The 16889-nt window shown below is 39.3% G+C and overlaps 1 protein-coding gene across 1 annotated transcript in view; it reads right to left on the bottom strand.

Moving 5' to 3' along the window:
* NSMCE2 (NSE2 (MMS21) homolog, SMC5-SMC6 complex SUMO ligase) overlaps positions 1-16889 on the bottom strand; it is a 212005-nt gene that overhangs the window by 170076 nt on the left and 25040 nt on the right. The window contains exon 3 of the mRNA XM_021688798.1: positions 3942-4048. Within this exon, the coding sequence (XP_021544473.1) occupies positions 3942-4048 (107 nt within the window). The remainder of the gene's footprint in view (positions 1-3941; positions 4049-16889) is intronic.

Below are 16889 nucleotides of genomic sequence, written 5' to 3'. Positions count from 1 at the left end.
AAAGTATAATATGAATCCCATACTGTAGGTTACTTCTGCTAAGCTCTAGGACTGGACTGCTCATCAAAAAGCACACAGGATGTATATTTTATCCCTGACTGCTAATAATGTCAGGAACTAATGTGAGCCTCTTAGGACATTTATCATTCAGCTTCATGGTGCTTATCCTTTTTCACCAGAATTAAGGTGGTAAACAAAGCTGCAAGGACCATCGCCATGACAGTGGTTGGACTCTTGATCATCTCTTATTTGGAGAAACATATACCTGAAAATAGATTTGAAGATTTCTTGAACCAAACTGGTATCCATCCTGTGGAATCTGAAGCCCCAAGATGGGACTACAGGTTTAATTTTAAACAATCACATAAACACTAAAATACACAGTACAGAAACACACAGCATTACTACTGTTCATTCAATACCAATTCAAAGTTTCACTCTGAGAGGCATAACCCCTGCTCGACTAGTGAAATGGCTTGAGAAGCAGAATATCAGTAATAAAATGATTCTTAAATCAACTACTGCCATGACTTGCATTACTACTCAGTTTCTGGCACATAGTAGGCACTCCTATTGTGAATGAATTAATCACTGACCAGCCTTAAGCATGTTACTCAACTATTCTGCATATTTTAAACTTTCTATATATAAAAATTGGCTTTCTCTGGCCTAGTTTCTCAACTTGTCTGAAACTCTAACAATGACACAACCAGTAAAAAGATGCTTCCATTTCACGTAAAAGTCACAAAGACAGAGAAGTTATATATCATGATCCCCATGCTGAGGCTCATTTGACTTTCATCTTAAGATTACATACCACTTCCTCAGGAAGGAGTTCCCCAACCCCCTAGCAGTATTATGCTCCTGAGTTAAGTCTCCTTGAACACTTTATTTTCCCTTTGTTGCACACACCACAAGTCATTACATAGATTGCTCTTTGTTAAATGTTTGTCTCTCTCTCTAGACTCCAGACATCCTGAAGGTGGTGGTCATGTGGGCTTTGGTGACTGACCTATTTCTTGCACCTAGAAGTACCTAGCACATAGGTATTTAGTAAATATTTATTCAGTGAATGTTTGAAAACAAGAAGCCCCCTGTTGAGAACAATGAAAACAACGGTGCCCCTTCAATATACTCAAATAATAAAAGCTTAGAAATCAGGGGAAAAAACATTAGGTCATCAGGCGTAATGTTCAGAACATCACTGTTCTCAACGTGAAAGTGAGACAAGTTCTTCCCTGGCAGTCCCAGTGAGAAAAGAAGTCACTGTACCACTGGGTGTCTGGGTGCCATTTCACAGGTTTCAAAGCACTGTCGTCATGTGTGTGCTTCATGACTGAGTCTCCAAAGAGTTCAGACACAGCTCTCTGTGGTTTGACATGAATGTTCTAAAGAGTTGTGACAGGTATACACCCATGTATGCTGGAAGTTTTAATAAAGGACTTACAGACTGTGATTTTTTTTTTTTTTTAGGGATCACCGCATTATATTCCCCTCTATCAACTAGCTGGGACAAAATCTTAATTTTTTTTATTTTTATTTTTAAGTTGAAGAGCACTGAAAGAAATACCGATTCTAAATAAAATCTTTCATGCATTGTAGAATATAGTAGCTCTGTTTTCGCAGAGGACAAAGAAAGGCAATTTGAGAGCTTCCGCTGCATGCCAAAGGGACTTCCCAGAGATTGTTGGTAAATGGATCCACACCCCTCAGGTTCCCAAATAAACTTCTAAAACCTTTTCAGAGGTGTGTGACCTTCAGAATCCTGTGAAGGTGAGAGTAGGAGAGAGACTTCTATTCAAACAATACACTCTAACGCTCCGTGATGATTAAAAAACATTTTTTTTTTAAATTTCTATGATTACATGAAAATTCAACAGCGAAACCACAGGGTAGGGTCAGAATTTTGGAAATGTTATAGAAATGGAAGTACTACTTGCCTTTAAGAAAGATCTTGTTTTACCTTTTTAAGGAATATGTTTGGAAGTCTGAGTTTGCAAAAACCCAGTATCTTAGGTTGCCATCAAATTTAGGAATGTCAAAGGTTTGATACATAGTATCTAATCTGCTTCACATAATAATCTTATGAAATAGGCAGGCCAAGAATTTTATAAATGAAGAGCATGAGGTTCCTAAAGGTTACGTTTCTTGACCCACGATCATAACTTAGAAAATGGAAGAACCAAGGGTAGAAGAGTTGGAAGAGTTTCCGATCCCTAAACCACTGCTATTCCTAAAGAACTGTACCATTCCAGCCCTTCTCAAGCTGCTGTTCATTCTTTACCCCTCACTGAAATAAGCAGTAAGATAACAATGTCCATAACTTCTAAGTATGTAGAGTGCATAGTATATGAAAAGTGTAAAATTATTTCCCTCAAAATGTCATCATATCCCCACTATGTCCCTACATCTGTGATTCCTAGTGTTTAATAGTGAAAAAATTCATATTGAGTTCTTTAACTTCCAAAATCTGTTTTCTTATCTATAATGTACACTGTGCTATTACATTTGCACATCAAAGTTAAAGACAGAAAGGCCTATCAAATAACCTCCATAGGATGTAAGGGTCAAAGCAGGACTGATCTATATAAGAGGCCTAACTCTGATCTTGGTGGCAAACATACTTTATTCTATAAAGTCAGCCTTGTTCTTTTAAGTCAGTGGTCTCCAACCATGGATACATATTAGAATGAGTTTTTTAAAAAACACTGGTGCCCCAATCCTGCTCCAGAAATGAAATCAGAATCTCATTAGAATAGGGACAGGCTGGTTCTGAGGGGCAGTGGGAGTTGAAAACTTCTGGTCTAAGGGCTTTTTGTTACCCACTTTCAAATGCCCCAACACGAGATCACTTTCATATTTTCCTATGGAAGGAATATTCACAGTCCGAGGACTAACAGCCACAGTGGTAAAAAAAAAAAAAATCAGACTTTTACAAGCTGAATGAGTTTACTACTTCTTGGATATAAGCAGATATTCTTAAGTCACAAATCCTATACTTAATAAATACTAACCACTAAAAAAAAAAACTAAAAAAAATTTTTTTTAAAAACAGAGAAAGAACTTCATGTAACTATGAACATATAATTATGTAATGCTCATTTAAGTATAGCTTAAGTAATAAACCATTTTTAAAAATTTATCTTCCACTGAACAGTAGCCAATCTTCTAAAATATTTGATTTTTGGCATTTTCCCATAGATAGAAGTAAGAAAAGGCAAATAAAGAAACCAGAAGTACAAGACACCCTATTACACAGGTATCTGAAATCAGTTCAAAGGGGAGTTTCCACTGCTCAGAGGACAAAGGACTTCTCAGAAATATTACTGCAATCATATTGCTCATTTCTTACTCAACCCAGTACTGCTGAAAAGGATGTCGCTATGTTCCCACCTTAACTGCCTTATGTGTTGTTCCTGTGACAGCTGGAGTCAACAAAAATAAGTTTGGCTTCTGGAAAAACTAAAATGTCAGCCTTCTTTATTTTTAAACTTGCTCTAAAACTCTCCCATATTATCTGATCCTATGAATTTTGCAATAGCTGCATATTAGTTAAAGCTGGAGAATGAGTAACTAAGCCTGGTCTAAATTTTATGCTGCAGCAAACATAACAATAAAAACATGTTCTATGCAATTTTTAGCGTTTTATAAAAATCTACTCACATTCGAAGGGGGCTTACACTAAAGATTTCAAGACCAAAAAAAAAAAAACAGCAAGAAAATCTAAAATAGATGTAATATTCTAAATAAACCTAGGTGACCTAGCTGGGAAACTACTTAAGATTCCTTTTCTATAAACTTCTTAATTAAGAAGAAATTAACGGCTGCTACAGTAATGATAAGGAAATATTAAAGGCTAGAGAAGAATTTTGATGATGTGTTTCTGTTTTCAGGTCAGTGAGCTGTAACCAAATATTACCAGGTGAGTGGTATAAACTTACATGACTTATTGCAGATTGAACAGCCTTTACATAATGGCTTAGTTCCCGATCCATCATGGCCAATTCAACCATTGCCTTGTCCATACTGTATTCACTACTCACTTCAGCTGCAAGAAAAAGAAAGCAATTACTGTTTTCCATTTAAAATGCCATCTCTGGAAAAAGTTGTTCCAATATAATCCTTACTAGTCAATGATCTAAACAATTTTGTAAAAGGTATTGCATATTTTTTAAAGACCTCCTTAACATAGGCCTGCTTCATTCAAAATTCTGAGAATACACCCAGTAGAAGAAAGCTCAAAGGCTGGAGTGGAAAAAAAAAGTAGACTCAGACTTAGGAGTCTGAAGCTGTGCCACTTAGTTGTGTGATCATAAATCAACCACTATACTTCTCTCGGCTTCCGTTTCCTTTTTAGTTTTTCCTTTTCAGTTAAAGCAGCCCGGCCATGTATCTGCACATGCACCTCACGGGATTATTAAAGATCAAATAAGAAAGATTTCCATTTCTAGTACAGTAGCTTATGTGGACCAATTCTACTGAAAACCAGAAAAACACTCAGTTAAAATAAAGGAAGGACGGGAGGGAGGGAGGGAAGAAAGGGAGGGACAGAGGGAGGGAGGGAGGGGAGAGGGAGGGAAGAAAGGGAGGGACAGAGGGAGGGAGGGAAGGAGGGAGGAAAGAAGGAAGGAAGGAAACTCCTTAAAAACAAGAGAGTTACAAGACAGTTAGAAACAACCAGGGCAAAATCTAGAGAAAACATAAACGCAAGGCAGAGCACAGAACACCACAGTCACATCCCTCCCCCACGCCAGCTGGGTCTCTAACTCCTCAGATTACAGAGGAACCAAAGTAATGCCACCCAGCTCCTCCAGGCTGCAGCAGGGTTGGCCTTGGCCACTGAGCAGAAAACAGGTAAGAGAGAAAGAAAACAAACCTGTTTCTGAAAACCTATGGCCACAGGCCAGCTGTCCTGGGTTTGCTGCCTGGGTTCCCCTCACCTGAGTGGTCCGGGGAACCCAAGCCCTGATCTTGGTGTGAGGTGGTCTCACACTGAAATAGTACCTCCAGGCACTCCCCTCTGAAGAAGACATTTTTATCCGAGGCCTCAATTAATCCATACAAATAATTGTGAAGGAGAATGAGCAGATTACAGGGGGAAAAAAATAAAATCAACAGAAAAACCTTACAAACCTTAAAAAACACAAGAAAACAAGACACCAAGAGTAAGAATCAGCAGAAACAGATCTACAAATGTTTCAGATATTGGTATTATCTATCAGAGTATGAAACAATTATGCTTACTACGTTTAAAAAATTAAAATACCCTTGCATAACAGGAGACTATACGGAGTGACTACCAGATTGGAAAAGCAAAGAAATGTTCTTAAGTGCTTTTAAACTTTTTTTCAAGCTCTAAGTATAGGGGAAGATCAAGAACACGAAATAATACAAATTTTAATATTAAAAAAGCTGAATGAAAAGAATTTAGTAAAGTTGACTTAGTCACATTTGGGAATGCACACAAAGATTCTCCATTCAAATACCTTAGCTCAGACAAATGTCAGGATTTCTTGTCTACTCTACAGAACAATAAGACAGATCATCCCAAAGTCAAGAAATAATATATGCACTTACATCTGGCTTTTGAAAGTGATTGTCCTAGACTTTAAAATTATGCTTCAATTTTACAATAGTCAATTATAAACACATTTCAGAAAATATCTCCTGGATTAACTTGCTTCTGGTAGATGTCTCTTGGCTCATATCACCCAGACTTCACAGACTGTATACATATATCCCAATATAAGGTTTTTTGTTTTTGAGGAGGGGGAAGGGGGCAGTATTTACAAAGAAAAATTTGTATTTACATTCCCAAAATTAAATACAACATTTTTAACAAAATAGTGTATGAGAAAGGACTCAAGTCATATTACAAATAAAACTGTCAGACCATCAATCACAGGTCAATGTTGTGAAAATGTCCAAATGTTAAAAAGGGAGACAAACTGTTTAGGTGTTGCTGATAGCAACATGTATCTGCTATGCATACAGCAACTGTTCGTTAAAAATCATATTAATTACTTGATGATCAGAAAGAGAATTTTAAGCAATTTATATCCTAATATGATGGTTTGTGACTTACAAAAAGGCAGGCATTTTACTGTATTTGGTTAATCTGTGGAAATCGATATAATGTTGGCAATCTCCCTCTGGAATTAAATGAGTTTATTTTTGAAAGCACATAAAAATGTGCTTTTGACATTAAAAATGCTATGAAAAGAGTTTGCAAAATAAAACAAATGGGATCATGGTTCTCATTATCAAGGTCCCAAGGATGCTAGCAAGACATGAACCAGATGGCAATTTCAAATTACAAGGCCAAGGAGACCTTGCCTGCAAAGGAGAAAATGAGTGATGGCTGGGTCAGGTTTGATGGCACCAAGCCTAAGGCAAGAATCTTTGGAAGTCACCTGGGGCTTCCTGCAGCCTCAGCGAAGGCTCCAGGGCCCAAGAATGTTGGGACAGGCTGAAGGACCTAAGTGATGAAGAGTGCAGCCAGAGGCAAGAGGGAAAACACCAGAAAAGATCAGGAAGCTAGTCCTGAGAGGAACTGACACTCAAGCCCCACCTGGATGTGAGCCAGGTCAGGTCACTTCTGGTTAAAGTCAGTGTCTCCGTCCACCACAGAAGAGGGCTGGAGACCAGAGATCTATGAACTAGAAGGAGTCCCACAGCAAAAGGAATCTGGAAGACAGACCATGAGAACGTACCTATCGAGTAGCAACCTTACATTTTAAGATTCTTTCGGTGATTCTTGCTGTTCTTCTTGTTAACCTTTATTTCCCTATTGCAATAATAATCTCTCTTAAAACCATGATTTGTATTCATGTTTCAGAAACACCTGGCTACGGAAGGCATAGGGAATCTGTGTCCTGCCCTACTGAACAATCAAGGCGAGGGAAGAGCATGGTGTTGCATGAAAAAGGCAAACAGGCCAAATAAATCCCCGAAGGATTCAAGAGGAACTGGGAATGAACACAGACACAGGGAGTTGGCTTTTGACTAAAAAGTGAACTGGGGATGGGGTGGGTGTGGAGGGACTGACCAGCCAAAGTTTCCTTGCCCCTTTACTGCCCAAAATATAATCCCACTACCAAAATTCCCCCACTCTTATGGGAAAGACTTCCTAAAAATCTATACCAAACTAAATCCTATACATCCTTCAAGGGCTGAACTCAAGCCCTACCTGCTTTTAAACCATGCCAGCCTAGAAAGATCTCTCCTCCTTTCCTTAATTTATCTTAACAACTATACTTGATACTTTGGCACTTTCAACCATAAACATTCTTAACTTCTTATGTGCATTTGTCTCATTTTTCCAAAGAGATTTTAACCTATTTGAGGGCAAGAATGATGCTTTAGTGTTCTTGGGAACTAATGAAGAATTACAGCATCTCTTCCTTCAATGTTCTCACATGGCATTATTTAATAAATTTGAAAATTAAACCTTCACCAAACTATAAATTGTCCTGCCTCAGAGATCTATTGAATTAAAGTGTAATGAAGACATTTGATATAAACTCATTCACCCATTATATTTTCATGGAGATTTTTCCATCGGAAAAAGCTTGGCTACCAGCACGTGGGGGGCAAGGGAGGTGGGGGAAGAGAAGCACACAAATAATGTTAATATTCACAGAATGACAATCCCAGAGAAGAAATTACTACTGTACACAAAAGCTGGCATTACAGGAGATCGGTGCAGCTGATAAAGCATAGAGAGCAGTAACGACGATGAAAAAAAATACATAACGATAATAGCTGTAACTAATAATTAGTAAGCGCTTTATTATGTGCCAAGACTATACTGAGCACACCATTTACAGTAAACCTCACAGCAACTCTTTTATCTGCACTTTACCAACGAGAAAAGTGAAAAACTGAGCAGCTGAAGGAACCTGCTCAGCACCACAGAGGTAGTGAGGGGCACAGGGAGGCTGCCAACTCAGGCTTTCCAGCGGCAGTTTGCACACTTGCCCACCTCTGCTGACAGGTGCGTAACCACGAGAAGGACAAGCACCTCCAACTCCTCCATGAATATCCAGGGAACAAACCCTCACTGGGGAGAAAGTCTTGGCCCCCAGCCTCGTCATCTCAGCCCCTTGGTAGTCCATTCCAAGTAAGACACCAGGCAATGTCATGCAACTGCTATCAGACCTGGTCCCATAAAAGCTCTTCCAAATTCCTTACATGGAGGAAACTGATAACAAAAAGAAAACGATTCTTCCCTTTTAGAAGGCTACGAAATTTTAATGGTGGTGAAGAGAGCGACTTTTCACATCAGCAAGGCCAGCTGGAGGGGGTGTAAAAGCAACCAAGTTGCCCACCGCATGCCAGGAGGTAAGGAAAGGGACTCTAGCTGCTATGAAATCAAACCCGCAGCAGAGACACATTCAAGGGGAAGTCTTCGAGTAGCAGAGATCCTTCTGAGTGCAGCCAGTATCGAAACCATTCCTATCGTCTATGCCTCTGACTGCCTCCCCCTGGCCAAATGGGGTCTGGGGAATCTAGGAATATTCACATTTCTTCGATGTGCCATTCAATGAGCATTTATTAAAATCAACCTTCGCTTGTATTAATCAAATGAACCTAAGAGATATACTTGAACATTCCTCTATAAGGCAATAACTACATAGGGAAGTCTCATGGAGAGCTCGGGGAGTCTGCAAGGCCCGTGTAACAAAACATCTGGTGCATTAATTAGGAAACTGTTCCAAGAAGTTAGCACAAGAACTAGCTTCAATATATCCCCCCGCCCCGCCCCAGCAAATCAAGTCCAGAGGGCACAGATAATCTCCGATTTACAGGATAAAATTGTAACTGTTTCTGTAAGTATGTCAGCAGCAGGGCTGTCCTCCTTCAAATCTGAGTGTCTGTGCCGAGGGATCCTGGTTGGCACCATCCCGAATACTACAGACTGTTAATAGTACCCGAAGAACTTTAAAAATGTTATTTAGACCAGAGAGGGCCAAAGAATGAAACCCATTTTTATTTTTTTAATTTTATTTATTTATTTGACAGAGACACAGCGAGAGAGGGAACACAAGCAGGAGGAGTGCGAGAGGGAGAAGCAGGCTTCTCACTGAGCATGGAGCCCGATGCGGGGCTCGATCCCAGGACCCTGCGATTGTGACCCAAGCCGAAGGCAGACTTTTAACCACTGAGTCACCCAGGCGCCCCGAAACCCATTTTTAAAAGACGATTTCTCTTTCATTTTTCTTTTTCCTGTTCAGTGGCAAACCTTAGAAGAATGACAGTCACTGAAGGACGACTTCTTTTTAGACTCAAGTGCTCTGACATTTATAGAATATAAAGTGTCTGAATGGATACAGTTGGCCTGTGTATGATTTCCCTAAAGTCAAACAAACCTATAATTATGCAATCTAAGCAGCCACGCTATTCATTAGACACGTCATCTGTTACTCAATGTCAAAACGCACTAACAGCAATATTCTCTTACTATTCCCTGTTTGAAGTGTTGAATAAGGCATTAAAGTTACATGATCTGTACAACACTAAGCAGAAATGGGTGATTTCATGTTGCAATCACTTCAACTTAAAACAAAATTCATGAGGCTTCAATGAGAGAAAGGTGATAGCAGGAACAAGTTATAAAAGCAAAATAGTAACAATCAATGCTAGTTGTCTCGAGTATGAAAGACCAGGGCAAAATGAGGCCAAGAGATAGGTCTGAGAAAGAAATGGAAGGGAGATGACAAACTAGCTACTTTTATAGATGCAGACTCATGTGAGGCAAATGCCAAGTCCTTTATTTATAACCAAAAGATACAGGTAATAAGCCTATAGCAGTATGGTAATTCTTGCGTAGCACAGCATGGACTCATGAGAGTTTATCATTCAGGGTGAGTTCCAAGATTGTCTAGAGTCTCTTCACATATTATTTGCTCAATATAATGCCATTTTAGGCCAATGGTTAAAAGTGAGGGAGCAGAAGATTCTTTATCTTGGCTTTTCCAAGTCCAGGTGGGCATGGTCAGTAGACCAATCAAGCTCTTGTTCCAGACCAGCGACCAGTTCCGCAGAAGGGAAGGGAAGGGAAGAGATGCATCTAAGAGATGCAGCCTGTAGACCAACTATTCTAAATAAGGCCCCTCCCTAGCCACAGCTGCCTAGAGCTGCAGCTCAAGGCATCTGCACTAGAGAGAAATAAAGTCTCTTCCCTAAGGCCCAGTTCTGAGGTTTGGGAAACATAGCTGAAACAGGGCCAAGCACATGTAGTACCTAGTAGAGCCAAGCAAGTTCTCTTAGCAACCCCTCAGGTCCTCAGTAGAACTGCCTTCAGTGAAACAGACATGAAAAAGAGGACATTTTCCCTCCTCTTTCCCCTAACAGGTCCATACACATCTGGGTACCACCTCTACACGACCAGATGTCTTTTTGCTTCGCTCTGCTGTTCTCTATGATCTCAGCCACAGATCCCTTTCCTGAATCTTCCCTAATCTCCAGAAGAGGACCAAATGCTTCATGTCTTATAGGTCCATAAAACTTCCCTACCTTTACAACTAGGACATGTGTGAATGTGTGTGTGTTAGGGGGGCATGCCCTTAAGACAAATTTCATCTACTTAGCCCTTCCAACTTTTTGTTCCTGATTCAATTATATAGTTCTGTCCCTGGCCAAGTCGTTTCCTGAAATCTGTCCTAAACAAATAAAAACTGCAGAATCTGGTGTTCTTTATTCTACGAAGTCATATGGGCATGTCTGAACAGGAACAATACCAATTACATATAGTTGATTAAATTCAACTCCACACATTTGATCAATAAAATGCCGGACTAAGACAAAGCAGCCATTTAGTGTTCTTCTAGGGTTACTGACTCCAATTCAACATGAATCACACACCTAGAAGGATCTGATAAATATCCACACCATAAAGTACGTATGTCCATTTTGGCAAGGAGCAGGGAAGAAAACGAGGCAGGGAATTGCCTGATTGGATTTTAAATTTCCTAGAACAGATGGAACGTGGAATAGAGAGATTTTACTTTTTGAAACAAATCTCTTCCTAATCTCTTCAGAGATTCTTCTATATTTTGTAAACAAGAAATTTCGTCTTTCAGGATGAACTCAAACAAATGACAGTATAAATCATACCTTTCCCTCCCTCCACAAAAAAACAAAAAAACAAAACAAAAAAAACCCTTCCTCTCTTAAAATACAGCTCCAACTATCTCTAGCAACATATACCTACATACACACCTACCTTTGTGAGTGGGTGTGTGTGTATGTTTTTCCTGGCAGCCTAGTATTAAGCAATCATTATATATTCATCAGGAGTCAAATTTAATGACTTACTCACTGCTTGAGCAATATTTAATTGAAACTTGTTACTTCTCACTACACTGTACTTTAGCCATAATTATTCCTCCCCACAGATAATAGTGTGGAGGAAAAGTAAAAACCAAATCCACATTCTATAACTGCCTCCCACCAGAAATAGTAGTGAAGAGTAGAACAGAGTTATGGTACAAACTGGTACGCAACTATAAACGCAGCGAATATGGGGGAAATCTTCAAGAAATATTGACCTTTACAATCCTCTTTACTCATCCATACAATTTTCTTGTCAATAATACAGAAGAGGCAAGTTGTATAATACAGGAACTCAAAAAGCCAGCTCTGGAGTCAGATTATATTCAAATCTAGGCTCTATTAGCTTTCTAGCTATGTAGTCTTTGGTCAGTCACCGTATTAGAGTTTCCTCTTCTGTGGAATGGGTACAATAACAGTATTTAACTCATAAAGCCAAGATAAGGACTAAATGAGAAAACACAGACAAAATGATCAGCACAGGGCCTGCCCCATGGTAAGCACAAACAAAATATCTGTCATTATAATTACTGCTGAATGGAAAACTACTCTGCAAATGTAATTAGCCTAAATGCTGAAAGCATTTTACTCTTAGAACCAAAAGGTATCAAGTGAAGGTCACCTCCTTAACTCTCTCAGCTGTTTTTTCTAACTTGAGACCAAAGCACTAAGTTGAACTCACAAAACCGCAATGCTCAATGAGAAGCTCTGTAAACCTCCCCCTACCAACTCATGTCCAGAAGCCCATTTACCTAGTATATGCTTAAGTACTTACTATATGCCAGGCAGAGGGAAAAAATGCGTTCAAGCAAGGAGCAGCTACTCCTGCCCACAGAAGGTAGGAAAGGTTTAACAGGTGAGGGGATAAATTTGTACTGTATCTTGAAAGATGAGTAGGTGTGCACCAGATGTTCACCAGACTGAAGTAGAGGCTAAACAAATGCTCTCACCCCTATCCACAGAGGCTGAATTCGAGTTTAAATTCTCAAACAAAAACATTGGGGATGAGAAAAGAGGAGAAAGATACAGATTAAAAAAAAAAAAACAAATCTTCACTGAATACTGACAACGTGCACTTTGAACATACTACTCATTCTATCCTTTGTTACAACAGTATGAATTAGGTGTTATTAAAAGTAATTCAAGAAGGAAACGGATACTCATAGAGGTTAAATCATTTGCCCCAGGTCACACAGTTAATACATGGTGACATTAGGAACTGACCTCAGGTCTAACTTTAAAGTTAGCAGGGAAAGCACAAGCTATAAGGGTCTGAATTACTACACACCAGTAAATAATCCACTCATGCAAAAGTCCCGGGGTAATAAATGATCAGTTCTCTAGATAAAGGAATTCTCCTAAACATTACCTTTTTGTAAGAGAGAGAGAGCAAGTAAAATTGACTTACATAGTTCTACCCCACAGTAATGGAGACCATCTTTCATTATATAGACAGGTATTTCCTTAAAACATATAGTTAATATTCCATAAACCACCATGGTAACGGATAACTCAAAATATTGCTTGAAATAAATTCTATGAAGGATGAGGTTCACAAAATCATAGAAACGGTCTCTGGATACAATCTAGTCTCTACTAGTCATCAAAAGCACTATGAATCCCAGGCTATGGGTAGCTACCATTTTAAAACATACCCACAGGGCCGCCTGGGTGGCTCAGTGGGTTAAGTGTGGGCCTTCGGCTCAGGTCACGATCCCAGGGTCCTGGGATCCTGCATCAGGCTCCCTGCTCAGTGGGGAGTCTACTTCCTCCCCTGCCCCACCCCCTCTCAAAAATAAATAAATGAATAAATAAGTAAAGCATGTGGTTGAGAATTAAGCACACAGCTGAAAAATTCAAACAGCATAATCATGTGGTGTCTCCAATCCCCAAACTCCCTCCCCAGAAGCAACCATTGTAATGAGGTTCTCATTCCATGGAAATACTCTATGTATAAGGAACCCTCTTTTAAAAAGGACAACAGAAATTAAGGCAAACAAATATATCGGGGAAAACAACATGAACATACTAAAAACAAGAAAGGAGAGATGCTAAACAAAGAATACAATATGGGTGGTTAGAGGGGAACTTCCATTCACTCACTGAATAAATATTTACCAAGCACAGACCATGTGCCTGGCACTCTGTTCGGTGGCCTGGACAGAGCAGCAAACAAGGTAAACCCTGCACCTTTTCTCAAACAGCTTATACAAATTTCCACTCCATGCAAAAATTTCAAAAAAGCCCTGATAGGACTACCCTGCCTGTGTTTGGCTCTTGGTGTGGTGGGAAAGCCTGTTCTCTGACAAACAGCTCTAATTATTAGAGCCCTTCCAAAGACAGAGCTGATTCATCACCACCCTAGAACAATTCTAGGCAATGACAACAATAAATGTGAATTGCTCTCACACACATTAACTTATCTACACCTCATAACCTCCGTAGAGTGATTTTATTCTGTTTTATATGGCTGAGGAAATTGAGGCTCAGAGAGGTTAAATGATTCACTGAAGTCATGCCCCAATATCAGAAGTGGGACTTGAACCCTAGTCCTCAACAGCAGACTGCAGAAGAGCTATTAGTGAGCCACACAGAAACAGTCAACTCTCCCAGATCACAGTTTTTCCAAGATCTGAAGATGCCTCTTAAGTATTTCCTACCTTTAAGCTTTGCTTCTCCAGGATAAATAATGATCAAGTTCATTCAACCCAGCTGACCTGCCTTCATTTAAATGTGCTTCATTTGCTAGTGTCCCTTTTACAGATGGACTCCAGAAATTAAAAACAATTACAGCCATGGTGGGTTAACCAATGAAGGCTAGGATAACACCATTATTACATGTGTACCGCTGCGATCACGTGTTGATTACCAGTTTTCTTTCAAGAAATTAAATAGTAACATTTATTGAGCACTCACTATGTGCCAGACACTATGCTAAGCAATTTATACACATCATTTCATTCAATCCTTATACTAACTCTGTGAAGGAGACACCATCATTATCCCCATCCAGTGGAACAAAAAAATGAGAGGTTAAGTACCCTGAATCAAGGTTATATAGCCAATGAGCTGTAGAGGGAACATTCAAATGGGGGGGCGTCTATTAAATAACAGAATCCATTCTCCTAACTATCTCAATAATCATCACCCTCTGGGCATAACCCATTACTCCATGTCCTAAGACTTTGCCAAATGCCTTCCTAAGATCTATTCATATTAGACTAAAAATCATCCCTACTGTACCAGGGCAATCACAGTTTAAAAAAGGGGGGGAGGGGTGAAGAGGAACTAGGGTAATCAAGCTCATAAATGAGACTGCTACTCAAAAAAAGGTTAATCTTTTGCTTGCACGTGGACAGCAAACTGCCTTAGACCAGCCTATCTCCGTACTCATTTTAAATAAATTTATACCAGAAAAAATTTCAAATGGGGTCAGCCTACTTTAAAATAGAAAGTTAATGAAACAGAAATTAAGTCCTCAAAAAATATAAAAATAAATTTGAGGGGCACCTGGGTGGCTCAGTCAGTTAAGCGTCCAACTCTTGAGTTCAGCTCAGGTCTTGATCTCAGGGTCGTGAGTTCAAGCCCTATACATCGGGCTCCATGCTGGGCACGGAGCCTACTTTAAAATATATATATATTATAGGGGCGCCTCGGTGGCTCAGTCGTTAGGCGTCTGCCTTCAGCTCAGGTCATGATCCCAGGGTCCTGGGATCGAGCCCTGCATCGGGCTCCCTGTTCTGCGGGAAGCCTGCTTCTCCCTCTCCCACTCCCCCTGCTTGTGTTCCCTCTCTCGCTGTCTCTCTCTGTCAAATAAATAAATAAAATCTTTAAAATATATATATATTATAAAAATAAGCTTGAGAAGATCTGATAAGAAGTTCATTAGATTATAAGATCTACGATGACAGGAACTGTAATCTCTGTTATTTACTTCTCAAATGTTGGTCTAAATGAGTAGTTTGTTCTGAGAAACATTTCTTTAAGGAAAGAGTAAGAGGCACAATCACAAGAGGAGGGAACAACTGTATGTTCCATTCCTGTCAGAGGAGAATTTCTATGCTTGTTATTTTCAGAAAAGTAAAATAAACTTGCTTTGTAGTGAACATGGCATAATGTAAAACTTGTCAAGTTACTTTGCTGTACACCTGAGACTAATTAACAGTGTCAGCTATACTCAAATAAAAATAAATTTGATTTCACGAAAACAAGGGCAAATCAATCTGTTAAAACTTAAATCACTGACAGCTCCAGAAAATAAATCTATCATAATTTGCCACAAACATTGTAATACCTATCCCATCTGATACAGCATATTTCCTTATATCTGTACCTACACATCGTGCACGTTCTTGAGAAGAACTTATAATTCTTTTTTTTCAATACATATCTTACCATTTCTAAGATGTTTTATTTTCATAACTTTGACTTAAATCAGTAGTGACTCCCAAAATTGTTTGTCTTGCCTTCTTTAAAAAAAACCTCTTTCCTCTTTAACAAAGAAATAATGATCCATAAACACTTCAATCTACTAGAAACAGCTCAGAGAACTCTGTTGGGGAAAGTAAACTACATCTGGAATGGGAATTATCAGCCACTAATATCTGTTTCTGGATGATACTTCTAAGGAACTGCAAAGTTAAGAGATAAAGACCTATGAATATTCAATGAGCAAGTAACTGGTTCTGTAACACTACGTACTATTTGTAAACTAGGAGCTTCCAATCAATCACATGCCACATACAGGCACCCAGTCTCGGCAGCCAAAGTGAACTGACATGCAAAACCCAAACCCTGAAGTCATCTTAGACTCCTCCCTCTAGCATCCTCCACATCTAACTACTCACCAGGTTCTAGCAATTCGGCCCACTCAAGTCGACTATTCTCTCTTTTCCTCCCTTTTCAACCACAGCTGCCTTAATTTCAATCCTTATTATTTCTTCCTCAGACTACTGCTTTGCTTCTTTAGTGATTTCCTTTTTCACCCTCTTTCCCCTCCAGTCCTTCTTCCATGTCGTTACCAATGCTCAAGAACAAATGTGAGGTTACTCTCTTGTTTATCAAAAACCTACCACAGTATTTCCACTTCTGGCCAAGACTGAGTAACTGGGACCAAATTTATTCTCCTGCCTGAAACAAAAAATTCAAACTGAAAATATATAAATAAATAATGGTTTGCAAGATGCTAGAAGTCATGCAAGGAAGAGGAATCAGGGTAATAGGAAACATGAGGTGAAACCTGTAACTGCCCCCCTTACTATATTGAGGGAGTTTTCAGGTTGCAGGGCACACAATACCAATCAAAATCTCAGCTGACCTTTTTCATAGAATTGACACAGATTCTAAAATTCATATGGAAAATGCAAAAGACCTAGAATAGCCAAAACAACCTTGAAAAAGACAAAGCTGGAGGCCCAACACTACCCAATTTCAAGACTTATTATAAAGCTTCAGTAATCCAAATAGGGTGGTATTGGAATACAGACAAACAGATCAACAGAACAAAACAGAGTCCAGAAATACAAACGGGTGCATATGGATGAATGATTTGACAA

This window comes from Neomonachus schauinslandi, chromosome 4, assembly GCF_002201575.2.
Source record: "Neomonachus schauinslandi chromosome 4, ASM220157v2, whole genome shotgun sequence".
Lineage (NCBI taxonomy): Eukaryota > Metazoa > Chordata > Mammalia > Carnivora > Phocidae > Neomonachus > Neomonachus schauinslandi.
The sequence above is the reverse complement of the archived record's forward strand: the minus strand, read 5'-3'. Positions and strand labels throughout refer to the sequence as shown.